We start from the raw sequence: 27,505 nt of genomic DNA, 5'->3' as shown, positions 1-27,505 counted from the left end.
GGGGGGGGGCGGGGGGGGGGGGGGGGGGGGGGGGGGGGGGGGGGGTGCACTCTAGGCGCCAGGGCACAGCTAATGCAAAGGCATCGAGTCGGGAGATGGAGAATCCTGTGTGAGCTACAGACTAGAGGTTGGCCACTGGATTGCAAGTACGAGGTAGGGATGGGGGAAATAGGGGTCTGGGACATGGAAAGGGCGAGGGGATCTCGAGTCACGGGACTAGGGTTTAGATACTCTTTGTGACGTTACCGCTGTGGCCTCGTGCGAGTTACTTAGTTATTTCATCTGGAACATTAGGGGTTTGGGCTAGATTGCCCTCTGATGTCTCTTGTAACTCTGTGATCCTGTTCGTGCTAGCAATCAATCGATAAGCAATTTATTAAGTGAAATATGCCAGGCACTCTTCTAGGAGCTAGGAATATTAGGACAAAATGGAGTGGACCCTGTCCTTCCATAAGGGAGAAAATATGGAAGCTGGTAACTATATTCAAATATACATGAAGATCATGGTCCAGCAATATAAAATCACAGAAACTTAATCTCTGTGCCTCAGTTTCCTCATCTGTAAAATGAGCCGGCGGGACTCGACGTCGGCGGTGGTTTCTTCTTTACTAATCTGTCTGCCAAGGTTCCCTGAAGGAGTCATCCTCCTCAAGCCCCGCGCTCCCAGAGGCAGGGGATCACAAAGGCACAGAGTCTTATTCTCCCGCACGTTCATTACCCGCCTCAGTAGTCACAATCTCAGGGCTGGGTTCTGTAAACCAGGGGTTTTTCCTGGAGATCGGCAAACCAAGGCAAAGAAGTAACTATTAGACAGCATTACTAACCGGCTAGATGCAGGACTGAAATGGGGGAAGGGGAGTTCACCACCAGAGGGCGGTGACATTCTTGTGAAATCGTAGGATTAGCGGCTCAATAGTTGGTTGGGGAGGGGGGCGGGTTTTAGAAAGCACCCACCCAAGAATCGTAGCATCAGAAGTTCAGCTCAAACTCCGTAAAGCAGCGAAAAAACTTTTCCGAAGTAAAAAATGCCAATGAAACATACAGCTCAAGCAGCAATTCATCACGCTCCTTAAAAGGAAGTGCTGCTTCTAATCTATGAAGGGACAGGGAAAAGCCCAAATTTCCGACCTGCCCGGCTAGCTCAGTCGGTAGAGCATGGGACTCTTAATCCCAGGGTCGTGGGTTCGAGCCCCACGTTGGGCGGCTTGTAATTTTTCTCAGGCTGCATTTTTTAGTTAGCGGGTTTCTCAAAAGAAAAAAAAAAACTCCACATCAGTTTCAAGGTTTATCAACATATCTGCCTTCTTCGCGGAACCAGAAAGTTATAATGTATCCAGGGCAGAACCAGGAAAAGGCGCGAGAAATACTCTGGCGTGCTGCGTCACTACTTTCACCCCGGCTCTGGCGGGACCTCCTGCAGGCAGCTTCCGCAGTCTTTTTGAAGGGCAAGAGTGAACTGACGGAGAGGAGAAAACTCTTGGGTTCCTGGTACGCCAAAGTTCTTAGAACTTGAGCAGAGGCTCACCCACCTCTCAGCCCAGACCAGGGTTTCTAATTAATAATCCGGCCTTCCCCAGGCTTCTCACGCCAGACTCCTCGCCGCTCACTATTCCATCCAGTGACACTGGCCTCTTGGCTGTTGTATGAACAAGACCCTCCATCTCTGGACTCCAGGCCTGGAACGCACTCCTTCCTCCGCTTCGGACTAGTGATCTCCCTGCCTTGGAGTCCAAACTAACATCCCACGATCTACAGGAAGCCTTTCCCAGCCCCTCTTAATCCCAGCACCTTCTCTCTGCTCTTTATTTCCTGTTTATCCTGCATATATTTTGCTTTTTATATATTTGTTGGCATGCTGTCACACCCATTAGATTAGCACAGTGTCTGGCACACAGCAAGGGAATAATAAATATTTATTGATTGATTGATTAATACAGACTCTTGCAGATAACCCTCAGGAGAACACTCGGATCTGCCACTTCCTGGACCGAGAAGCCCCACCCCTACTACCCACCCACCTTTGCTTTTCTGCTCGTCTTTAAGGGAGGGCTTGGCTTGCATCTCTAGGTCTACACAGTAGACTTTTAGCTAAAATGGAGAGTGGACTTCGTCTTCCAAATTACCAACCTCCCCCGCACCCTCTCTGTTTTCCTTTTCCTCCTCCGGTTACTTTGTTCTTACAGAGCCAGACAGACGTTTATCTTCTTCCTCCCAGAGGGGTTCCAAAGGCATACTAAGAACCAAACCCTTTTTCCTCGGCATCTGTCTTCTCCCAACAATCCACTTCAAACTATTTCCCCAGGCAGGGCTTGGCTCTCATCTCGCCAGCCCCAAAAGCTAGAGCCCTGACCTATATGTGTAAGTGCTTTCTAGCAGTCCTCAGATATTTCTCCTGATGAGTTTCTCTCGAAGCCAATACTTAATTTACAATGGAAACCATTTCAGGTTCCTGGGCTCGATAGATTGTGCTGCAATTTCTTAACAAAAACTGTCAAATTTCAACAGCTTGACCTGAGCCCTTAGAAATAATGAAAAACGTCAAACATCCCGCTATCATAGAAGAGGAGTGATTCTCCGTGTGGAGCAGACATTTTCCCAGGAAAAGCTAAATTACGTTTCACAAAAAGGAAGGTAGAAATTGACAAGAAACGTGTCCAGAAAGTAACAAATAACAAACACCCACCTTTAATGGAAAACAAACAGCCCTGGCCAATTTGTCAATGTTTTTGATTCTCTGGGCTTGTGGGGAGTTTGGGTTTAGGAGGGGATAGAATACTGGACATGGAATGAGAAAGAACTGGATTCATACAAGACTCATACTGGCTTTTTTTTCTTGGGAGAGTTCCTAAAACTTTGGGTGTCCCAGTCACCTTTCAAAGACTTTGAAGAACAGTTGCTGATCTGCCTTGGTAGAAGGAGTTTCTCCAGGAGGATGTCCCTATATGAGTGAAATCACAGGGCCAACCTTTCTTCCCATCCTTCCACAACATCTCAAATAGCAGATACTTCAAAGAATTGTTGCTAGGATTGACTATGCAAAGCATCTTGCAAACCCTAAGTCCCTACACAAATGCCAGTTGCCATTTCCTGAGGTGTAAGGGCTTTATTTGGGAGTCTTTTTCCCCTCACAATCCCCAAATCAAAAAGCAGAAAGGACCTGATTCTGGAGTTTCTGCCTATAAACAAAAATCTTAGCTTCACTTATAATACACCATTTTTGAAAAAAACTACTGAATTGTAAGCTCTTTGAGAGCAGGGGCCTTACCTGATTTCTCCCTATAATTCTGCACACCAGCTCCTAACCACACTGCATGTAGCCGGAACTTCATAAATGACTATTAATAAACAAATAAAGAATGAATGAGTCATCTAAAAGGCCTGATTTACCCATTTGTTCCAGGCTCTATTAAAAATGGAATTAAAACAAACCAGCGTGCAAATGCAAAAACATATAATATAAAGTAATAACAATATTTCCCTTGCCCCTCTAATCTTGTTTACCTATAAATGAATGATTTCAATGGTGTGAGGAAATTCCTAGCATGGTAACTCCTTCCACAGACCCTGTCATTTGTAATTTATAGCCTATAGCCTAGGCCACTGGCAGGTTGGTACTGGCCCAGGGTCACTTAGTTGTGTCAGAGATAGCACTTGAAATTAGGTCATTCCTGACGTCAAAGTTGGCCTTCTCTGTACTAGGCCATGCTGCTTTTGTGGGAAGATCATTTCCCTGCTATAAACTGATAGAGGAGCACCTTGGTATGCAATAGTTGAACTCCCTGTCCCGAACAAAGAACAAGAAAGCCAGTAACAACTGATCCTCAGGAGATGGAACCTGTGGCAGAATCCAAACTTGCCTTATTCCACAAATAGCCACAATTTATAATGCATCTTCCTATGTCTGCTCTGGTTTCTCCACTAGGTTGTATATTTGGGAGGGAGGATATACCCAGATCATAAATTAAAAGGAAATGGACCTTAAATAAGGAGGCCTGGGTTTGAGTCCCAGCTCCACCCAGTACTGAACCTGGACCTATGTAGACCTCTCATCATCTTTCTGAATTACAAGTTTCTCACCTATAAAATGGGGTAATAATATTTTGACTACCTTCCTCACAAGGTTGTTCAGGGGTGCTTTGTAAACCATGAAATATTACATAAAGAGAACTATAATCACCCTGAAACGGATCAGTAGTCTTATCGATTTGTGCAGTTCTAACAATAATTATTATTTATGCAATCTTGTACTGTTAATGGCTGATTAGGTGGGAGGAGGGAAGAGAGGAAAGATCACTGAGGCTTTAAGTTTTAGGTGCCTGGAAAAATGATGATATCACGGCAGAGACAGGAAAATTGGGAAGGAAATGTGGATGGATATGGACCTGTAAATGATTAGTTCATGGGATCATTGATTTAAAGCCAGGAGGTCCCTGAGAGGCTATCTTATCTAACTCATTCATTTTTTAAATAGAAAACCAAATCCCGGAGAAGTTAGTCAATAAGTATTTACTAAGTACCCACTATGTGCCAAGCAGCTTGAATGACTTGGCCAAGGTCATATGAGGGCCCTAAGTGACAGAGGTAGGATTTCAAGCCAATTCCATTTCTCCAGTCCAAAACTCTTTGGGGTGTTAGATTTGGGATGGTGGTCTCCAAGAGGAAATGTCAAATAGGCAGTTGGGCTTGTAAGGTTAAAGCCTGAGTGAGAGGACAAAATAAGAGATAGAGATTTAAATTACAAGTAGAGAGGGGAAATCATGAGAATAGTGCTCAGTGAAGGGGGGAAATGATTGGAGAAGCAGAATAATGAGGATTTTTTTTTAACCTATAATTCCTTGTGGATGGCCTCTGAAGTCCCTTCCAGCTCTGAGAGTCTGGCCTGTGTGAGCAACATTTTACAATTGTGTAGCGACACAGAACAGACATAGACAGATGCTAGAAGAGCAGATGGAGACACTAGCCAATTAAATAGGCTTGTAGAAATAGAACTTCTTAGTTAAACACCAGAGGCAGATGGCAATTTGCTTCAGCTCTTCAAGGATCCATGATTTTCATCAGAATTCTTGTCTCCACCCACACACATTGCTACTGTTCCTAATAGGTGTTTTCTCTGAGTTGCCATGACTAATAAAATCCACCGCCTGTTCTCTAAACCTCAGACTATGATCTTCTTGGAATTTGAACATGCTTTATTATCTTTGAAAAACCTGCAAGAGCTCATGTTTCACTGACAGCCTTCCAGAGTCCAGGATCATTGCCATAATCTAGATAGGTGTTAGACTAGGACTTTAGTCCTAAGGATTTAAGGTTTTTTATATTACACTTATTTTAAAGCTTTGTGACATTCAGCTAATCATGTTTGGGTCTCAGTTTCTGAACATATGAAATAGACTAGATAGTCTCTAAGTTCTATATCCCATGATACTCTATATTTTTGTCTCTAGAGTTGTTTCCCCCCTTAAGTAGAACCCTTAAACCTACCTGATTTCATTTAGTTAAAATTAATTCTGCTCAGGAAAAAAAAATGTGTTCTACCCCCTACCAGAGGTAGGTTTGAGGCAACATGTCTGCAAGTATGATCCTTTCACTGAATCCAAACTTCAAATAACAGATCCCCTTAATAAAAGGATCTGTTCTGTGAAGTTTGGATTCAGTCAAAGGGCCACCCTTGAGGACCTAGAGGGCTACATGGCCTTGAGGCCATATGTCCCTCAACCCAGCACCCTGATTTAGGAGCATATTTTCTCTTTTCTGTGCCTCCAGCTAGATGGCCATCTTGCTATTAACTTTTAATTAAACTAGTTTTCTCTTTGATTAACAAAAATCCATTTCTTCTCCTTTCCTATTCTCCTCTCTGTCCACAGGAGAAAGAAAAAGAAAAACAAATCCCTTGTATAAGTGCACATAATTCAAGCAAAACAAATTCACTGATTTAACCACTTCAGATGGTCACTTTTATTCAAGGTTTTTATTCAGAACTAGGATGATGAGTGACCTGGAAGCCATGATACATGAAGACTGGGAACCAGGGATATTTGATCTGGGGAAGATGAGATTTAGTGGAGGCATGTCTTCAAGTATTTGAAAGGCTGTCATAAGTGAGAGAGAGGGATACAATATATTCTGTATGACCAAAGAAGACAGCACCTAGACCAGGGTGGTCTTTTATAATAGGATTATAATAATCTTTTAATAATCCCCCTTAATTAAAGCATTTGTTCTGTGAAGTTTGGATTCAGTCAAAGGGCTTCGCTTGAAGACCTAAGGGGCCATATGTGGTCTCAAGGCCACAGTTCCCCACCGCTGACCTAGGCTATGTACCTCTTGCATGTACTTAGAAATTTACATGTTGTTTCTTTCATTAGAATATAAGTTCCTTGAGGATAGGGAATAAGTTTTTGCCTTGCTTTGTATCCTCAGGGTTTAGCAGAGTATCTTGTATACAGTAAATGTTTAATACATGCTTGTTCACTGACTGATTGGAAAAAGTTAAAAAGAGGTAGAATATGAAAGACTTTTCTAACAATGAGAATGGTTTCTGAACAGAACTGAGGGCCTTAAGAAATATTAAGCTTCTCATTCCTAGAAGTGTTCAAGCAGAATCTCTGTTTGAGAGGCTCTTAGCAGGATCCCTGCATTGGCCAGAAAATTAGGTAGATGTCTTTCATAGAGGGAAAAATGAGGAGCCAATGCACTTGGTTTCCAGATTGTGAGACTTTTTTCATTCAATTCTTGTATTTGGTATCCTCTTTTTAAAATTTTTTTTTAAAGCAATGGGGGTTAAGTAACTTGCTCAAGGTTACACGGCCAGTCATTTCTGGGTGCAGTGCTGAGTGTCTGAGCCCGGATTCGATCCAGGTCATCCCGACACTGGAGCCGGTGCTCCCACTCGCTGAGCCACCTGGCCGCCCCTTGGCATCCTCTTAATAAACGTGTCAAATGAATGAACTCCTCTCTTAATGACTGCTTGCTTGTTATTGTTGTTTGTCCTTCATTTTTTAAGAGGACCAGTGAAGTGAGAGGTGATGACCTGACTTGAGTGAATTAGAAATAAGTGAGGAAGGTATACAAAGCTGCCAGTTTGACTCTCTTCCTGAGTCATCAAAGTCCAGTGACAAAACAAGTCAGGATGATCGACAATGTCCTGGGATGCAGTGTAACACTGGTCTCTCTGACACTGACCAAGCTCTAGGCTCTCCATAGCACCTGCATTAGTGCCTACTGGAATAAATTGTTCTCATCCACCCATTCCTCCAGGAGAAGTCTTCACATGCTTGGGGTAGACATCCCCTAACTCACAGACAGGTTTGAGACCTGTCAGTTTCCTTAACTTGGCTCAGCCTGTCTGCCAAGAAGGTTTTACCAGGGTGTGGCCACTGAGCATGGAGCTTCTTAGAGCCACAGATGAGAGTTGGGTGAATCAGGGGAACACCACAAATGGATGAACAGCGCTGAGAAGGCCTCAGCAAGCCCTTACACCTGAGGTACTAGGCCTCTTGAACACTGCATAGACCCCTCCATTGTCTACTTCATCTTCCCTGGAATAATATCCCAGGTTCTCCTCTACCTGGGTCTTTCTAATCTCTGATTCCTCCTTTGTTGAGGGGACAAGTCTCAGATTAAAAAGTTCCCAGAGGCCAATGGAGTGAGGTATCCTTTCTCTTCAATCCATCCTTTATGCAAGATTAGTATTCCTAATCTTCCTAAATTCTTAATGTTGAGGTATGTTATTGTCAAAATGAGGTAAGACGAGGCACAAAATTCCAAGAATGATCAATTTATTAGTAAAGCATAAATTTGCCAATAAATAGGACCTCTGATTCCCCTGCAAAGAAATCATAAACTAAACATTTTTAAAGCACCACAGAAGGCAGAACTATGACACTTTTAAAATTAAGCATTAAAAAAATGCCTGGCTTGTATAGAGGGTGAACAATACAATTTTATATATAATGTCCTGTACCCAATTTTTAGAACTTATTATTAGAACATGCTCAAGGCCCATATATGCCATTAGAATAATTTGCGTCCGACATATATAATTGTTTGGTCTTGTTGCTTTCTCAATATTTTTCATTCCAGCTAATTCTGTGCTTAGGAGGATGAGACACTTTAGGGATCTGGTCCTAAAACATGAAAACAGAGCTAACAGCACTCTTGTTAAGTAGTGACTTTCATCCCTAGGTTCATTAGTCACACAAATGAACTTACATAAAAGATGCATATTTAGCTTCAATTGTAACAGAGGACTAAAGAGATTAATATCTTTGTCCCACAAACTTCTTCACTTATTCTCATATCATTCTGAGATATTTCAAGGACCTTGTATTCTACAAGAGCAGTGCAGAAGTTCTGGAGTATTACCACAAAAAGATTCTTTATTAAAAAGAAATCTCAATTTTACCTGCCCTGGTTAGAGAGATTTTTCTATGAAAAGAACAAGCAGGGATGTGTTTACAACAGCATCAAAACTGGTCCTCAAAGGCTAAGCCTAATAGCACAGAATGATGCAACATAGTTAGAAAAAGAACTTAGTTCTGTCTGATTCCAGTTAAGAGTCATATTTACTATTTGGAATAGTCAATCACACAGTGATTGATCTTATCAACCTTATATCATAGTCTGACTCAGCATTAATCAGGTGGGAAACATTCCTGCAGGGGACAGGAAATTACACAATGGGGAAACTGAGTCAAGAAACTTCTACCTTAGTTGACTCCAAGGTCATCCCCTCAACCTTTCCCAAGTACAGACATCCACCTGCCATAGTTCTCAGACTGGATTCCCTTTGATCAGCTAGTGGCATTTTATTCAAATGGTATATTACTATTGTTTTGAAAATTATGCCTGAATTCAAAACTCAAAACGATATCACGTTACAGTGCCATGACATTTCATCCCAAATAGCAAAGTTTCTGGATATAATTATTATTATTCTCATGTTGTTGCAATAAATTAGTTAACAATAAAAATGTTAGCAGGTCTTCAAAAAAAAAAAATCAACATTCTTTTTTCCTTTTCTTTTTTCTGCACAGAAAATAATTCTAATTCTTTCCCTTAAGAATATACCCCATTAGGGGCCGCCAGGTAGCACAGCAAGTAAGAGCACCAGCCCCAGAGTCAGGATGACCTGGGATCCTATCCGGGCTCAGACACTTAGCACCCACCCAGAAACACCTGGCTATGTAACCTTGAGCAAGTTACTTAACCCCAATTGCTTAAAAAAAAATACCCCATTAAATACTTGAAAATTTAACATTATGACCTAATTAATAATTTCACAGTATCCAAATCAAAAGGAGTTAAAATTCTCCAGTGAAACAATTTCATCATCCTTCTAACAGTTCCTTATTTAATGGTTTCCCAGAATTTACAATACTAGAAAATTTAAAAACACTACAATAACAGTCACAATACCATGAATTTAAAAAATGAAACAAAATTTCATTAGATGACAAATTATATCAGATAACATCAATTTAGTCAAATGAATTCCCAAATTATCTTACATAGAAAATCATTTATCACATTCACTTATCACATATACTAATCAAGTCTAAAACCCAATACAGAGTAATCCAGTATGGAGCAATTACATTCAATTAATGAAATAATAATAATCAGTATTTATATAGTGTTTACCATATGCCTAATCTTGTGTCAAGCACTTCACCATCATGTGATTTTCATAAAAATCCTGGGAAGTGGGCACTATATTTATCCCCTTTACAAATTAGTAAACTGAGGTAAACAGAGACAAAGTTACTTGCCTACAATCACACAGCCAACAAATTTACAGAGATTGGATTTTTTTAACTCATATTTTCCTTGATCCATGCTTTTTTTTTGGCATTTTGCCTTAATAGCAAGCTGCACTATAATTTAGTTTCAGGACAAATGTTTACCACACCAAGTCTTGATTTACAACCACAGGAGCAAAATCTTCATGTTCCTAAGGCCCAATACTCCCAGTGCTTTACAGGGCTCCCTACTCCCAGTTAGTTTACTGCCAAAGATTTAAAGTGGCAGTCCGGTATTATTCCTCTCTTTAGGGACCATGAGAATTTTATATTCTTCATATAAAAACTAAAATGTACTCTTCCCATGGTTCTTCAAGGCCAGAAACTTAGTAAATTATCTTCAAATAATTCCATGTTAGAAAAAAAGTTACTGAAGAATAACCACATAGTCCTTCTCATATCCTTCTTATCAAATACCTTTTGGTGACTCATTTCTAATTTACCCAAACAATTAAGTTCTGTTACATTATTCACAGGAATAACATAAAGCATTTTTTTCAAATTACATTTCACTTACTTTCAAGTTGCTTCCTTAAATAAGCTTCTCTTTTTCATGGGCAAAACACAAGACAGTTCTTAAAATTCGAATTCTAAACTTCCTTTGAAATTAGTCCAAAGTGACTTCCCCATCTTTAAGCTGAAGTGATATAACCCTTCTGGGGACCAGGGTAGAGATATTGATTCAGATTTTCCTTTCCTTTGTTCTTTCTGTCATAAACAGTCATGGTGATGTTCTTAAGTTTACCCATATCCTTCCCATGCCATCTAGGGCAGAAAATGGAATATACCATTTTAAACTGGAAACTTGTTTTTTATCTCTTTGCTTCAAAAATTCACTGATATTATTTTCCAACTAGCTTCTTTCTAATCAGCAAAATGACCTCATTCTCTTACCTGTAAAACAATAAGTCTGTCATTCTCCGGAGGGAGTGATAAAAGGTCTATTCACAATTATGTTCTTAATTTCTTTAAAACAAATCCTAAAGAATGTTAACCTCAAACTCACTAGAATATTTTAGCATTTATAAAAATATTCCAACCACAATTTGAAAATTCACAATAGAAAACTTACACTTTTTCCACAAATTCAGTTTCTAATTAGTTTATGATATTATAACATTATATGGTCTGAGGAAATGATTCCCTTTTCTTTCTTTTTTTTATAAAGCATTTGGGGTTAAGTAACTTGCCCAAGGTTACGCAGCCAGTTTTTTTCTGTGGGTGTTAAATATCTGGTTCTCCCGACTCAGGGGCCCCACCTAGCCACCCCATGATTCCTTTTTCTTATCTGTTTTTCTTTTTGTGCTCCCAAAACTTGACCAGAGTTTAGAAATATAGAAAAGGAGGCCTTTTTGAAGACTTAGAGAACTATTCAGAAAAGTTCACATTTGTTTTTCCAAGAAATAAAAGTTATTTTACAAGACACAGAGAGAAACAGAGAAGCATTTATTTGCCAACAGAGTTTTTTCTTCTGAACTCTCTCCACACAATGACAATAAACACCAATGACAAAGTTTCCTTAAAAAAAAAGTGTGCACAGATAAAAAATTTCTTCTCAGGCCAAATATGGGACCTTTCCAGATTCTGATATATCTTAGACTAATTTGGGTAAGGGTGTCCCTGGGTGTTGACTAGGGAGACTTTTGTTATCATTTAACTTAATCTTTCTGACTTCTATTTTTAGTTAGCCCTTTTTGACTGGGAAGAATCCACTACCACTTTATCAATCATTTGCCAATTTTATTACTACTGGCTGTTCCATTTGCCAATAATGTTACTTGTGACATTGTGCTTCCTTAATCCCTTTTGAATGGTCTCACTTTTCTGACATGCCAATTATAGTAAGAGGCCCAGGACTTAACCTTCCTTTCCTTCTGAGGGCAGTCAGTGGCCTGGGATTTACTTTATGACTTCCCTAAATGGGCACCATTGAGGTGTGTCTTTTGACCACTCCTTGGCCTGAGGCAGGAGTCCCCCTGAAGAAAAGAAAATTTCTCCAAGGGGCCTGTACTTTAGAGGAGTTTCCTACTGTCAATTATTACCAAACAATAATATTTAAAATAGAAGTAGGATATCAAGACAAACAAACAAAGCTACAGCTTCCCCAATAGTGTGAGGGCTTACCTTGGCTTGGAAGGGCTGGGACTGGGTGGGGAGTCAGGTCTTTGGAGCAATCCTCTGCAGAGAAAGCCCCCTGGTGAAAAATGTCACTGAGGGCTCTTGGGAGGGTGGGGAAAGAGGGCTAAGAGGGTACTACAAGGACTAGTCTCCTACCCCCAATTCCTTCCTGGTTGCCAGTTCTTCTTAAAATAAGGTAAAATGAGGTACAAAGTTCCAAGCAAGATCAAATTATTAGTAAAGTGAGAATTTACCAATAATTAGGATCTCAGCTTCCTCACCAAAGCTAAGACTCTGAGGTGGGGAATGGCCACCCTTTTTTATAGCTTTTAGGGAAGTGAAGAACAAATTATGATTGGTTAGAAATTGGGAATGAAGGGCTAGAAAAGCCCTCCAGTGCCTATGAAATGCTCATTGTTTGAGTCCACCTGCAGGATTAGAGATGGTGGACCAGACTTCTTTGAATGACAAACCAGACATAATTCATCAGTAACAGATTCCTTGACACAAAAAAATAGAACTGTGATTAACAAGAGAATTGGATTTCTAAGATTAACTCATTAAGGAACAGCTGAATTTCTGAACTAAGTTCAAAGACAAAAAATCATGACTTACAATGTTACAGGACAAAATCAACTAATTGTAAGTAGGATCAATTTTTGAAAAAACACAAAGAATCAATCTGATTATTTCAGGCAGTCGGTAGCATAGTAGATAGAGCACTGGGCATAGAATCACAAAGAGCTGAGTTCAAATTCAGCTTAAGATCCTTGTCAGGTGTCTGACTCAGGACAAGTCCCTTCACATTGAATGACCTTAGTTTTCTCTACTGTAAAATGGGGATAATGACTGTACTGACCTCCCAGGATTGTTGTGAGGATCAAATGAGATATTTGTAAAATGTTCTTAATGAAATGCCTGGCACACAGAAGGTGTTTAATAAATGCTCATTTCCTTCTGGCATTCTACTATTTAAAAACTTTGTTTGGCTCCTCCTTTCCTATGCAATATACACTTCAGATTTTGGTGTAATGAGTGTGATTATGCTGCCTTTACTTTCTAAACTCCTCTCACTTGACTGTCTTTCAGTTGCTCCAAATCCCAGACAAACCAGACTAATTTCTGTCCCCTCATCTTCTCCTGCCCTTTTCTTTGCCGTAGTCATTCTCTACTCTTGAAATCAGTATCTCAGGGGAGATGTAGCTTGGGGGGGGTCTTTAGTTATAAAATGGCAGCCTCTTCCAAAATTATTGTAAACAAAGAAGGGGTCAATGGAGACAGGCATAGTTTGTGTACGTGTACCCCCTTATATCCCCTCAATGGGAGATACTTCTCTTTGGGAAGTGTTGCCCTTCTTTCCTTGGTATTTCATTTAGTCCAATAGCCCCTATTTTTTTTTTCAGGTGAGGAAACTGAGATTAGGTAAGGGACAGGCTCAGCTACTAAGAAGCAGACCTGGGACTCCAACCTCGGGCTTTAGACCCCAAATCTAGAGTTCTTTCCATGGCTCATGAAGCCTTCAGTAATCTCCGTGGCCAAGCTTCCTGGCCTTTAATGAGGTTTTACCTCCTTTAAATTTCTTAGAGAATTTTCCTGGGACTCATCTGGCCTTATCTTGTATTTATGATACCTTGTATCACAAAATACATCCTTGTCCAACTGAATTTCATCACAGTTACTGGTGTCTTTCCTCTTCATTTAGTCTCAAGCTCGCACCTCTACACTCCCAGCTTGAGAGTCCTAGGCACAGGTTGGTATAATGGTTAAAATGGGTTCCAATCCCATTCTAGCTCCTTCCCAGCCATAGGTGTTCATAAATTAAAACCCTGTTTTAATTTATGTTAAAACACTGTTATTTACAAGTTATGCTCGAAGGTTCCCAGCGCTGCACAGTGTGGCCACACAGTAAGCCACTGATCAATGCTCACTGACTTTGAGGTTATCTTTAATTTATCCTGCATTTTCACCCCCATTAGGCTGAGAGCTCCTTTAGAGCTTCGCACCTAGTATACAGTAGGTGGTTAATGAATGTGCCTAGACTCAAGAGATGATCCCCAATCTACCCTTTCTACGACTGGTCTGTTTGCAAATCATCTCCTTGGCCTAACGCAGAGGTTTTGCTTGACTTCACGTGGAAAATGGGTAAATGTTCCTTCTCAATGGATGGGGGAGGGAGAGAATTTGGAATTTAAATTAAAAAAATGAACAGCAAGTTATCTCTCCTATCAATCAGGCCGTGAGCTCCTCCGGAGCTGGGAGGGGTTCTTGCCCCTCATGGGGCATACGCTAGGAGCTAGCAAACGCTCTCCACCACACCTTAATTGAGAGACATAGCCAGCCAACTCCTATCCCAGCAGGCCTCGGGGCGGCCCGGGGGCGAGCCTGCTCGTGTGTCGAAACGCGCGCGCGCGTCGAAAACGTGCGCGTGCGCGCTCCCTCTGCAGTCCCCGGCCATGGGCGCGTGCGCGGCTCTTGTTGCTGTGCGGCCGGCAGGAGTCTGGCGAATCGGGCCGGGCCGGCGCCGGGCGTGACGCGCGGCTGGGCGTGGTGCGGGGCGGTGGCGGCGGCGGCGGCGACGGCGACGACGACGACGGAGGCAGGAGGCGGAGAAGCAGGAGGCGGAGGCGGAGAGTGGTTCATAAATGGCGCCGAAGCAGGACCCGAAGCCCAAATTCCAGGAGGGTGAGTGCGGGCCGCGGGCCCCGGTGGGGGTGGGGGAGGCCGCGGGAGCCTGGGAGGGAGGCGGGGGGAAGGCCCGAGGAGGCCCCCCCCCCCAATCGCCGCGGGGAATCTGAGGCCCGGAGGCCGGGGGGAGGGGGCCTCGGGTCCTTTTTGCCGAAAAGAAGGGCGAGGCCTGGCCGGGGGGAGGGGTCCTACGGCCTAAGACCCCGGGATCTCGGAGCTGCCTTTGTCTGCCTCCGCGGCCGGCGCGTCGCCCGCATTTGTTGTCGTTTACGCTTGTCGGTCGGACCTCCGACGGAAGTCGAGCTTTCTCTTCAGTTATTATAAGCGAGCTTCTGACCTGGGTCCGAAGGCTGCGGGACCCCAGATCTCGTCGGGGCCCCTCATTTTTACAGAGGGGAACTGAGGCCCGGAAGGGGGGGGGGGGAGGAGACGAGCTCCCCGTCCCTGTGACTTCTGTCACCCCCCGAGCTGTCCGGGGGGGCGCTCAAGGGCGAGATGGGGGGTTTGGAGGGGCCCGCGGAGGTTGCCCCGGCCAGCCCCCACTTTGGGCGGAGGAGGAAACTGACCCCCAGACCTGGAAAGGCCTCCCAGGGAGGTGAGGGGAGGGCCTGGAGCCAGGTAGCAGCGCCCCGCCCCTGCCCCTCCCCGTCATCCCCCGGGACGGCCCAGGCCCGGCCGCGTGGGGCGCCCTTGAGCCCGGCGCAGGGGGACTCCGGGCCTCGGCTTCCGGGCGGTTGGCTTTTCAGCGCAGCTTGTCACTGTAAAACCCCGGGGACGCGCTTGTCCCCTCAGCCTCAGACCGGCAGGGTCAGCCCCTGATGCCACCCTTCTTGGAAACGTGATAGGCGGTTACGTGGACGTTGCCCCTTGCGCCGCCTCCCGTGAGAGAGAGTGCCCGCTTTAGGGAAGCGTGTAGTCCCCGACCACGGGGCTTCCGGAGCAGGAGCCCTTTTTGTTCTTCTCGGCAAACACTGGAGAATGTGCTAGCGTTCAGCGCCAGCGGCTTTGGGCTGTGGGGAGGCAGTAAACAGGAAGAGGGCGGTCTTTGCTGTGGAGAAGCTCTTAAGCTAGCTGGGAAAAGGAGACTGCCCCTTAGCTCTGTGCTGCATGGGCACCAGAAATGAGGCTGGGAGTGGTCAGGATGAGAGAACGTCACGAAGTGGGTTAAGTAACAGCTGACGTTTACGTATTCTTTAGAGACGTAATTTTTGAAAGTTCCATTTTTTTCCTTACAGCCTCCCCTATAACTTGGATGAGGGATGGGGAGTGGACTTTTTAATTTAATTTAATTTAATTGGTACTGGAATCTAAGGGATAAGGAGCAAAACTCCCACTACCAGTTGTAGGTCTGTGTTGTCTCTGCAACTTTTTTAGGGTGTTGCCTAGAACACCCAAGAGGTTAAGTGACTTTCTTAGAGTCAGCCAGCAAGTCTGTGTCAGAGGCTGGATTTCACCAAAGTCTAGGTCTCCTTGCCTCCTAGACCAGCTCTGTCTGCTCCCCTATGCTGTTCTTGTGAGATACATAGACCCTTTCACTATTTATTACATTCATGAGAACTGAAGCTTCTTGAAAGATTCATTGTTTCATACTTTGTGTTTGTCTCTCTAGTTCCTAGTGACCAGTGTATTCCTGTGCTTTTAGACTAAAGGCCTAGAGGGTGGCCTTGCTGGCAGGAAAACCTGGGTTCTTGTCCAGGGTGCTACCTGTGTGTTCATAGGTAAAGTTACAACTTCTCAGGTGAATACCCCCTGGCAACTTGTTAAGTTGTAAAGTTCTCACGGATCATTGGTATTCCCCACATTTGGAGAGGGGAAGTGACTAGTCTTTGGCCACACAGCTAATAAATGAAGGATTCAGTATTCAAACTCTTCATTGCTTTAGACGGCATCTTTGTGTGCTGACAATACTACCCTGTTTAGAGAGTAGTTGGTGGGAGTTGTGGGCAGAGAATTGAATGAGTCTTAGTGCAATACAGGATTTAGGATTTTTTTTCTTTTTAAAATTTACATCTTTTTTTCAACATTTACTCTTACGAGATTTTGAGTTCTAAATTTTCCCCTTTCCCCAAGGCAGCATGCAATCTGATTTGGCTATGCATGTATATTAAACATTTCCACATTAGTCATTTTGTAAAAGAAGAATGAGAACAAAAGGGAAGAACCACAAGAAAGAAAAACCAAAAGAGAAAATAGTCTGCTTCGATCTGCTTTCAGGCTCCATAGTCCTTTCTCTGGATGTGGGCAGCATTTTCTGTTATGAGTCTTTGCATTGCTTAGAAGAGCTAAGTCTATCAGAGTTTGGTTATCACACAGTGTTGCCTTTACTCTGTACAATGTTCTCCCGATTCTGCTTACTCTACTCAGCATCAGTTCATGTAAGTCTTTCCAGTCAAGTCAACATTTTTACATTGAATTGTAGGATGTAGGCATTTGAATTGAATGCATATTAATTTGAATCAAATTTGAATTGAATGGTAGGATTTATGTAACTATCTTACATCAGTATTTGAACAGGCATCAAGACCAGACTGCAGAAGGTTTTGAAACAAGCCAGGCAGAATGGTTTAGATTTGTCATTTATAAATCACAAGCTTCTGTCATAAATAAATTTCAGGGCAAATTTTTTGACAAGGTATGATTAATACTAATGAGATAATTTGCAAGAATATCTTGAGGGAAAAGTAGGATCTTTTAATATTAAGATGGAGATTTGTCATCTTAAAACAGCAGTGCATGGATAATATGACTAACAAAAATCAATTTGCTAAAGCTTAGGACTTCTAAATTTTCATAATTCTTTTTTTTTTTTTAAAAGCAATCGGGGTTAAGTAACTTGCTCAAGGTTACATGGCCAGTTATTATTTCTGGGTGTGGTGCTAAGTATCTGAGTCTGGATTTGATCCCCAGGTCATCCCGACACTGGAGCCGGTGCTCTTACTTGCTGTGCTACCTGTCTGCCCCATAAATTTTCATAATTCTTTAACGTAAAATACAAAGAGGTTGTATGTTCCCTAGAACTAGGGACAATCTAAAAGATGATTATATTATTTTATCTCAAAAGTACCTCAATTTTAACAAATGTTAGGATCCTGCCTTTGATGCAAGGCTTGGGAAGTACATGAAACAAAGGGCAAACACATGGTATTCAAAATGGAAGCAAATTTTCTAAATACAATATAAAGCCATCAAATTACATTCTTGAAAGAGAATTCCATGCGTCATTTATTCCAGTGATTCTCAGTGCAAAAGATAAAATGTAAGTGAGGGTAACATTCTAAGTATAAGGATAGTAGCAGAATCTTCACCAGAGACAGGATTTGTTAGCCCTAATGAGTGTGAGTGTGGGTTTTCAATCCTTAATCCACCACTTTCTGACCTGTTTGATCCCTTAGTTTCTCCTTTTGTAAAAATAGAGGACTGGATGAGTTAATTCTTATGTTCCCTTCTCATTCAGTTTATGAATCTGGCTTCTATCATGTGGAAATTCAGTATTCTTGGACTTAACAGATAGTTTTGTTAAATGGTTTCCAGTACTTTGTGCTTCAGTCATTACAGTGAAGAACATTGCAGAGTTGAGCCCAGTACCCTATATGTAGTTAGTGCTGTAAGGGCAGCTAGGTGGTGTAGTAGATAGAGTGCCAGGCCTTGGAGTTAGGAAGACCTGAGTTCAAATTCAACCTCAGACACTTAATAGTTGTGTGACCTTGGACAAATCACTTCACCATGTTTGCCTCCGTTTCCTCATCTGTAAAATGAGCTAGAGAAGGAAATGACAAACCATTCCAGTGTCTCTGCCAAGAAAACCCCAAAAGAGGTCTCAAAGAGTTAGACATGACTGAGCAGCAGCAATACTGTAATGAGACTATTCCTATAATACTGTGTACTTAAATGAATATTTTGCTTTAAAACATGGATTCTTCACCTTTTAAGTCATGACTGTTTTTGCCAGTCTGGTGAAGACTGTGGACCCCTTCTCAGAATGATGTATTTTGAATGCATAAAATGAAATACATAGGATTATAGAGGAAACCAAGGTTTAGTAAGGGGAAAAAAAGATGTCCATTCAAGTTCATGGGCCACCTAAAATCTATTCATACACTTTAGGGCCTTGGATCCTTGCATCCCAGTTTAACAGGTCACTTATTTTTTGGTGTCTCAGTACTTCATTTTTAAAATACTTCTATTTTTACACAAGGGACAATGGTGCAATTTGTGTATGCTCATTTAACTATTTCTACTTTGTGTAAAAGAGTGATTGACTTTTGAAATCTCCTTTTAAAAGCAGAAGCTACCAGAAAAATGTGGTGAAAACGATTGTATTTTAAGCCACTTTTTGATTCAGGAATAGCTTTACCTATTTGAATCACTAGGATTCTTTTAACCTGTAATAACTTTGGAACTTGGTGGACTGGGCTTATTGGTATTCTTTTTTATTTCATTGAAGATCATGTTGACCTGGTTGATGAGTCTAACTGGACTAAATAACTTAGGAGTAACAGAGCTATTCTTACCCCTAAGCCTGAATTACCTTCAGGGATTCTTCTCTCTCTTTCTGAACTACCAGGGAAATTAAGAACAAGGCTGCAATCAAGAGTTCACACACCAGGGTTGGAAATGCAGTATTTACCTCTAATTTCCAATTGATTTTAGGCTTTCAGATTTCATCTAGTCATTTCTATAACTTTTAGCTTTTAAAGACCTGTTATGTAGATTCGTATGGAATGGTGTACTTTTGAAATACATGACATGCAAAAGAAGGGCAAAAATGAAATTTTAAGTTGAAGGGCCCTTAGAAGAAAGAAGTTGAAGTATCAATGTATAGATTATATTGCTTCACATTCAGATTATGGTCATGGAAAAGACATGGTTTCTGCTCATGTAATAAACTAACAATTTCAGATATATAAACTATACCTTTTTAAAAATTTCATTAACTTCTGTGTTTGTCTCAGGTTCATGTAACAGAAACCTGCTCATTTGTATATATATTCGAAATTTGACTTGAAATGTTGATGTTCCCCTTAGCTTCACTTAGCATTATGATTTTACTGGTGGTATAGTATGAGGCATGGGTAATTATTTTATTTCATGGTACCTTATCTTGAACCATACAATTATGGATTAATTGAATACTTTGAAATATTTTGCAGGTGAACGCGTGTTGTGTTTTCATGGACCACTCCTTTATGAAGCAAAGGTAGGAAACCTCTTTTTCTTTTACCAGGTTTCTGAGAGCTACTTCTGAGTAGTTTTTCTTAGACACAGTTTTTCTTCTGCAGTCTCTCTTTACCTTCTGCTTTAGTAGGATACTTGTTTTTTATCCTTTTTTTCTGTTTCCATACTTCTGCTTAACTTCTTTCCTTCCAGTGCTCATAATCCATTTAACCTACTAGGCTGCTGAGCAGCATTAGAAAGAATTGCAGAAGTTGTGAGGAGGAGGTAGCAAGGAGTAGGTTTTTAAGTAGAAAAAGCACATCAAGTATTGAGAGAAAACTGCCATCTTTTGTGCTTTATTTTTCAGGTTATAAGTTGGGGTTTAAATTTTATTTGCATAAGGTCATGTTATTATACAAGCATGTTAGGTAAGCATTTCATTATACCAGGTTAAATGTTAAGACTGACATTGAAAAATTAGCTAAAGGGGCAGCCAGGTAGCACAGTGAGTAAGAGCACTGGCTCCAGTGTTGGGATGATCTGGGGATTAAATCCGGGCTCAGATACTTAGCACCACACCCAGAAATAACTGGCCGTGTAACCTTGAGCAAATTACTTAATCCCGATTGCTTTAAAAAAAAAAAAAGAAAGAAAAATTAGTTAAAGCAGTATATTTGATTTTTGATTTCATATGTGTAGAATTTTGTGAACTATTTTTGTGAACCATTTTGTGAACTATCTTTGCCTAATTTCAATTTCAGATTTGTTTTCCCTCTATCTTGCAACTGACACTTTATTCTCAGTGGAAACTAATTTTACTAGTAAACTTGAGTGAATCTCATCTGTATGTTTATTCCCTTCAACAGTACAGATTGCAAGCCATTCATGACTTTTCATCCTGTGTGAATTTTGTCATTGTGCTTCCATATAGCTTCTTTAGAGGATCTATCAAAAGAGGAAAGTGGACCTGATTTGAAGTCTTCCCTCGTTATTTTAATATCTCATGGAAAGCAGTGCTGCCCTTGGACTGTCCGTATATCATATCTTACTCTTGAAACATGACTTAACTGTCTTCCTTTCGAGTCATAAATGTCCTTGTTAGTATCTTTTGAGCCACTTCTCATTTGCAGATCATCATCTGTAGTATTACAGCCCAGTTATACCCACCAGGTTCTTTCTTTGTTGCCTTTTGGCAATGAAGTTATGCAGTCATGACTCTTCTGGGACTGAATTGTTCTGTGATTTACACCTGAGTAATATTGCCAGGAAAATATTGGTGTAGCTAGGTAGGTCTTTCCTACATAGCGAAGTTGGGGCTCATTGGAAGTACTATGCATTTTCCTAAATGAAATTGATCTATCTCCCTTTGTCCTGTTCAATCTGCAGTACCTGTTCAAGATGTATATATCTATTGTTTAGCTAACTTGGACTGCCAACCAGTATGTCTTTATATGGTCAATGGGTATTTTGCATTCATTTGGTTCTTCAAGTGTAGGTAGATTGCTTGGGCCAATCTCTTTTGAATGGCTCTGGATTTCATGAGACCCTCTTAGTGGGCCATCTGATATGGGGTCATCAACAGACTGAGAGCTCACCACCCATAAGGCCCCATTCCATGATATTTGTTGATACCACTAATAAACATGTTGCTTCCTGTTTTATGTTTATGCTCTAGACTTTTTTTTTAACAAAGGTCTTTGTGAATACATCCTTTCAAAAAACCCATGTGTGATTATTGCATTTGTGGTGGAGGCCTTATTGGTGGGAGACTTTAAGACCTTTTTACACTGTCGAGTTGGTCACATGCAGATAGGGAGAGAGCCTTGGGGTCCTTTCAGCCTGTGGCTACGTGAGCTGACATACTCATCTGCAAAAGTTTCTTATGTTTTTATCATTTATATTCTTGATAATGAAAGGCCATTCTTAGGAAGATTACATAGATGAGCAAAGTCTGGCATGGCTTATGTCTTCCTGCTTGTTTTGGGTGTAGTAATGTTAGCCATTCTTTGGGATCCTCCCTTCCTTTTTCATTCTTCTCTAGCTACCTTGAAAATAATTTTTCTCAAATTTGAATTATTTTTGTCTCCATCAAGTATTTCTTCTATATTTGGTCTGGGTCTTTAAAATTTTATCTTTTTAGACTCCAGCTTCTCCTTCCTGTAGCATCTTCAGGTCCTGGAATCTAAATGTGCAGTTTTCTGCCTTCATTTATAATGAGAAGTCATGTAAAAACACTTGAAAGGCCTGCCGCACTTGACTGTTTGTTGCCCCAGTGCTTCCCACTCTTAGTGTGTCTGGGATCATCGGGTTCAGTTAGGCTTCATGCTTAGCTTTCTGTACCCTTACGTTCCTTTCCATTGTCTTTGACAGTTTAGTGGGGTGAGCCTGCTTACAATCCTTGGTGATCTTTCCTGGTTTTTTGCAGATGAGTTTATTTTCTAAGGTGATGGTGTCCTTGGTTACTGTGTTTAAGCTTTATTGTTTACCAACATAAACCATCCGTGCTGAAAAAGCAAAGTAGAAAGGAATGTTGGGTTTATGCTACTGCTTCCCTTGATTAGTACAAATGTTCAAGGTGGCCTTGATTTTTAACACATTCATTATGATTTTGCCTTTTAAAGATGTGTGGGTTGATACAATGTTTGGCCATAGATAGTATGTACCATGTTAATTTGTTTGTTACTCTGTATAAAAATAACTTTCTCTGCATGTTTGTAAGTTGTCACATAAATAGCATGGCTTAAGTAATGAGATGTTTTACATGAAAACATCCAAGCTCACCGCTTTATAGAAGCTCAGGTATTAGAAGTTGTGTTTTTTGGATATGTTGTAGACATAAGTATGTAACCTAATGAGACTGATAAGGATAAGTACATGTGAGTCCTTTGATTACTTTAATGTTATTGTGTCAGTTTAATACTAAATTATCAAATTTTTAATTGTGACGGCAAAAAGCTAAAATTTTTAACTGCAATACTTTAATTGGAATATCTCTTAAATGATTATTTGGACAGCTGGACCTATCTTAGTTTGAAGAACTTCATCTGAATGTGACTGAAACACTGGCAGACAGAAGCATCTCAAGATGAGAACTTGTTTCTCATATAGGACTACCAAAGGTTAAAGATGTATTTTTAAAAATCTACCACAATTAGGGAAGTTGTAAATAAAAGTTGCTGCCAGTTTTTGCAAAACTCTTAATTTTATTACTGACTATTCTAAATAAGTCAGTTGGAAATAACCAGTAGCCTTTTTAAAAACAACTTTAAAATATTTTAAACTAGGTAATAGTACAAAGTGTTTTCAAAGTCTTAGTGAAAGTTTAAGCTTTTGAAGTTTCAGTAGCTTAAAACTTAAGACTTTGGGGAAACTCTGTATATGTCAGTTTGAGTTAGTAGCATATACTGTTGGCAAAGATATGCTAAACAGTTGTAAATTGCAGGTGAAGCTTGTTCTCTGTAGAGCCCTGGATAGTGAAAGTCCCTCTCCTCCCCAAAATAGACCAATAAAATCAGGGAAAAAAAGCCTTAAAACTTATCTGGCTAGTAATTTTGTAAATTTGTGGATTTGAAGGTTTGTAATCTTTTTTTTTTAATTTTTAAAAAATTTTACCAATTTATTTATTTTTAGTTTTCAACATTCATTTCCACAAGATTTCAAGTTACAAATTTTTCTCCCCATCTTTCTCCTACTCCCCACCCCAAAATAGCTAGCCTACTGAATATTCCTTTCCCCAATCTGTTCTCTCTTACATCCTCCCCCCAACTTTTTAGTAAGGCAAGATGGATTTCTATACCCCGGTGCCTGTATATCTTATTTCCTAGTTGTATATTAAAAAAAAAAATTATGCACATTTGTTTTTAAAACTTTGATTTCCAGATTTTTTTCCTTTCTTCCCTCCTCACACACCCCCACTGGGAGGATAAGCAATTCAATATAGGTTGTACATGTGTAGTTATGCAAAACATTTCCATAGTAGGTATATTGTGAAAGACTAACTATATTTCCTGCCATCCTCTCCCGCCCCTCACTTATTTCTATTTTCTTCTTTGACCCTGTCCCTTTTCAAAAGTGTTTGCTTTTAACTACCCTCTCCCCCAATCTGCCCTCCCTTCTATCATCCCCCCCTCTTATTTCCTTCCCCCCTATTTTTCTGTAGGGTAAGATACCCAATTGAGTGTGTATGGTATTCCCCCCTGAAGCCAAATTCAGTGAGTAAGATTGTCCCATTCCCTTTTGCTTTCCTGCTCTTCCCCTCCATTGTAACAGTTTTCTCTTGTCTCTTTTATATGAGATAATTTACCCTAATCTATCTCTCCCTTTTTCCTCCTGATATATTCCTCTCTTACCTCTTAATTTTACTTTTTAGATATCATACCTTCATATTCAGCTCATCCTGTGCCCTCTGTTTATGCATACGTGTACATACATATGCCCACACTCATATATTTATACACATCTATACCCTCCTATACATACACACATATATATATACATATATATTTCCTTCAACTGTCCTCATACTGAGAAAAGTCTTATGAGTTACAATTATCGTTTTTCCAAGTAGGAATGTAAATAGTTCGACTTTAATAAGTTCCTTATGATTTATTTTCCTTGTTTACCTTCTCATGCTTCTCTTGCTTCTTGTATTTGAAAGTCAAATTTTCTGTTCAGCTCTGATTTTTCATCAAGAATGCTTGAAAATTCTCTATTTCTTTGAATGTCCTTATTTTCACCTGGAGCATTGTACTCAGTTTTGCTGGGTAGGTGATTCTTGTTTTTAATCCCAGCTCCTTTGACCTCCAGAATATCATATTTCAAGCCCTTTGATCCCTTAATGTTGAAGGTTCTAGTCCTGATTGTGTTTCCACAGTACTCAAATTGTTTCTTCCTGACTGCTTGCAGTATTTTCTCCTTGACCTGGGAACTCTGGAATTTGGCTATAATATTCCTAGGAGTTTTTTTTTTGGGGGGGGGTGAGATCTTTTTTAAGAGGTTATCGGTGAATTCTTTCAATTTCTATTTTGCATTCTGGTTCTAAAATATCAGGGCAATTTTCCTTGTGAATTTCTTGAAAGATGGTGTGTAGGCTTTTTTTTTGATCGTGACTTTCAGGTAGTCCAATAATTTTAAAATTATCTCTCCTGGAGATATTCCAATGAGATATTTCACATTGCCTTCTATTCTTTTATTTGTTTGGATCTGTTTTATAGTATCATGATTTCTCATAAAGTCATTAGGTTCCATTTGTTTCAATCTAATTTTGAAGGGATTATTCTCTTCAGCGAGTTTTTGAAATTCCTTTTCCTTCTGGGTAATTTGGCTTTTTGGGCCTCATTTGCTATTTGGGTTAGTCTATTTTTTAAGGTGTCATTTTCTTCATTCAGGCTGTTGACTTGTTTTTCTTGATTTTCTTGCATCATTCTCATTTCTCTTCCCAATTTTTCTCCCACTTCTCTTAACTTGATTTTCAAAATCCTTCTTGAGCTCCTCCATGGCCTGTAACCAGTCCATATTTTTCTTGGTAGCTTTTGATGCAGGAGTTCTGACTTGGCTTTCTTCCTACTGCTTCATGCTTTGATCCTTTTTGTCCCCAAAAAAGGAGTCTATGGTAGGATTGCGTTTCCTCTACTTGCTCATGTTCCCATTTAGTTACTTGACTTTTGATTTCTTTGCCACAGTAGAAGTCTGCTTCCAGAGAGGAGAGCTTTGTCCCAAATTTCTGGGGTTTTTGCAGCTGCCTGAGCAATTAGTAAGGGTGCCCTCTCTTCAGCCCCCGCTGGCCCAGGCACCTGGCCACACACCCCAGGACCTCCACCTAAGACCTTGATCCAGATCCAAGCAGGTCAGAGCAGGAGTGATTACCCTCTGAATGGTCCCTTGCAGATCAGGAGCTCCTGAGGCAGCCATGCAGTACCACAGCACCTCCACTGCTTCTTGCCTGGGGGCAGGAGCCTCTTCTACCCACCCCTGTTCCAACAGAGTTCCACACCGACCTTTTACTTTGTCTTTGGCATTTATGTCTTGAGAAGTCTGGGAACCACCATCTCCACTGGTGTTTGTCTGCTCCAGCCACTGTTGGTCAGGTCTACCCTGGGGCCAAAACTGCAGGGCTCACACAGGGCTGGGCTCTTTTCCCAGCCTGGTGCAATAGACCTTTCCTGCTGGGTTGCCTTTTGTGGGAGATTTGTTTCTCTCTGTCACTTTGTGGGTTCTTTGTAGCTCTGAAATTTGTTTAGAGTCATTTTTTACATGTATTAGAGGAGGTGGAAGCTGGAGCAGCAGGGAAAGGCCTGTTTCTACTGCCATCTTGGCCCCGACCCCGGAAGGTTTGTAATCTTTACCAAAAAGAGAGACATTTACTCATTCAATGTTAAATGTTTTGAAAATGTTTACTTATGCCCCTTTTCTCTTGATTCTAATGGGAAAGAAAAGTCAGTATAAATTTTGTGTTGATGTCTCTGCTGCCCTTTCTTTCCCCTCCCCTGTTTACCTCTTATCACTTAGTTTTTATTGGTTCTTTGTGTAAATGAACCATTCCTGGTTTCCAAACACCTGAATTTGTTCCCTGAGAATACAGTGGTAAGGTAATTTTAATTCATAAAATATTGTTGGCATTCTTGACTTCCTTACCATTTTTTTCTCTTACTTGCCCTCACATTTGCCTGTTTGACTGCCCTATGCTTTTTGTAGCTCAAATCTTGCTTTTTAACTCTTGATATTACTTTTGGGTGTAGAACTAGTTATTTAAAAACTATCCTTTTTTGGACAGATTTTTTTCGTCATAATTCCAATTTTGTTGGCTGCTTCTATCTTGACAGAATATTTTCTTTTAAATTTTATGTTTACGTCGTTTAAAAGTGAGTATGGTGTTTTAGGAACTCAGCATATTCCTTTTTTTTCCCCAGCTAATCCTTAAATAATTTTGGCTTTTTATTGATTACATTATTTAAAATAAGACTGATTTCTCATTACTCCACTTAAGTTTGACCAGATTTTGTTCTGAGCCATCCTTTAAAATCTTAGGCTGACTAAATTAGCCTACAGACTTAGCTCTTAATTAGCAGTTTATGTCTTAAAGACTCTGAAAGCTTTCAAATAATTTAGAGACTTTTAAAAAGTGATATATCTGAGTCATTTCTTTTCTTCTTTGTTTCAGTGTGTAAAGGTTGCCATAAAGGACAAGCAAGTGAAATACTTTATACATTACAGTGGTTGGAATAAAAAGTGAGTATTGGAGCTGTGCACACAAGCCTTTTATTTCTTTAAACCAGAATAAAGTCACAAAAGATTTTGGGTCATGAGCTGGCACAAGCTTGGGTTTTTAGAAACTTGATGTTTTACAAGTGATTTTAAAGTACAGTATTTTATACTGCAAAGGTAAACTGTAGCATGATAGAAGAAATTAATAGGAAGCACATAAGGCCCTTTTAGCCATTTCATTTATTTAGAATTAATTTTTTGGAGCATGAATTAAATGTTCACTAAAGTATGAATCTATATTCTTGATTGGCAACAGTTTACTTATTAAGAAAAATTGCTTGATTTGGGAATAAGTGTATTTGTCTGTCTGTGTATAGAGTGATCTGGTGATGTGATTTAGTAACAGTGATCCCAGCCTCTTCTGTGTCAGAGTTTAGTCTCTTAAGAGGTAGTACATTGTATGTGAATAGGATGGATATGAAGTTGGGCTCATAATGACATAACTTTCTTATCCTGGTACAGAGGGCTCCTCAATTGACTTGGAA

General features: G+C 40.5%; 1 protein-coding gene and 1 non-coding gene across 5 annotated transcripts in view; both read left to right on the top strand.

Annotated features, from left to right (window-relative positions):
- Positions 1-1,130: 1,130 nt before the first annotated feature.
- TRNAK-CUU (transfer RNA lysine (anticodon CUU)) lies at positions 1,131-1,203 on the top strand. The gene has a single exon. It is a non-coding gene; the product is annotated as a tRNA-Lys (tRNA).
- A 13,237-nt stretch (positions 1,204-14,440) lies between these two features.
- Positions 14,441-27,505, top strand: part of MORF4L1 (mortality factor 4 like 1) — a 42,272-nt gene continuing 29,207 nt past the window's right edge. For 2 of the 4 annotated variants that reach the window (XM_069071386.1, XM_069071384.1), the window contains exons 1-3: positions 14,441-14,600; positions 19,754-19,800; positions 26,917-26,984. In XM_069071386.1, the coding sequence (XP_068927487.1) occupies positions 14,561-14,600; positions 19,754-19,800; positions 26,917-26,984 (155 nt within the window). In that variant the 5' untranslated portion in view covers positions 14,441-14,560. The remainder of the gene's footprint in view (positions 14,601-19,753; positions 19,801-26,916; positions 26,985-27,505) is intronic. The other 2 variants (XM_069071385.1, XM_069071383.1) reach the window with 1 other exon arrangement.

The sequence above is a fragment of the Petaurus breviceps genome, unplaced genomic scaffold, assembly GCF_028583685.1.
Source record: "Petaurus breviceps papuanus isolate PSGF00001 unplaced genomic scaffold, PetGlider_PUasm1.0 90825, whole genome shotgun sequence".
Classification (NCBI taxonomy): Eukaryota; Metazoa; Chordata; class Mammalia; order Diprotodontia; family Petauridae; genus Petaurus; species Petaurus breviceps.
This window is presented reverse-complemented; position numbering and strand designations above follow the sequence as displayed.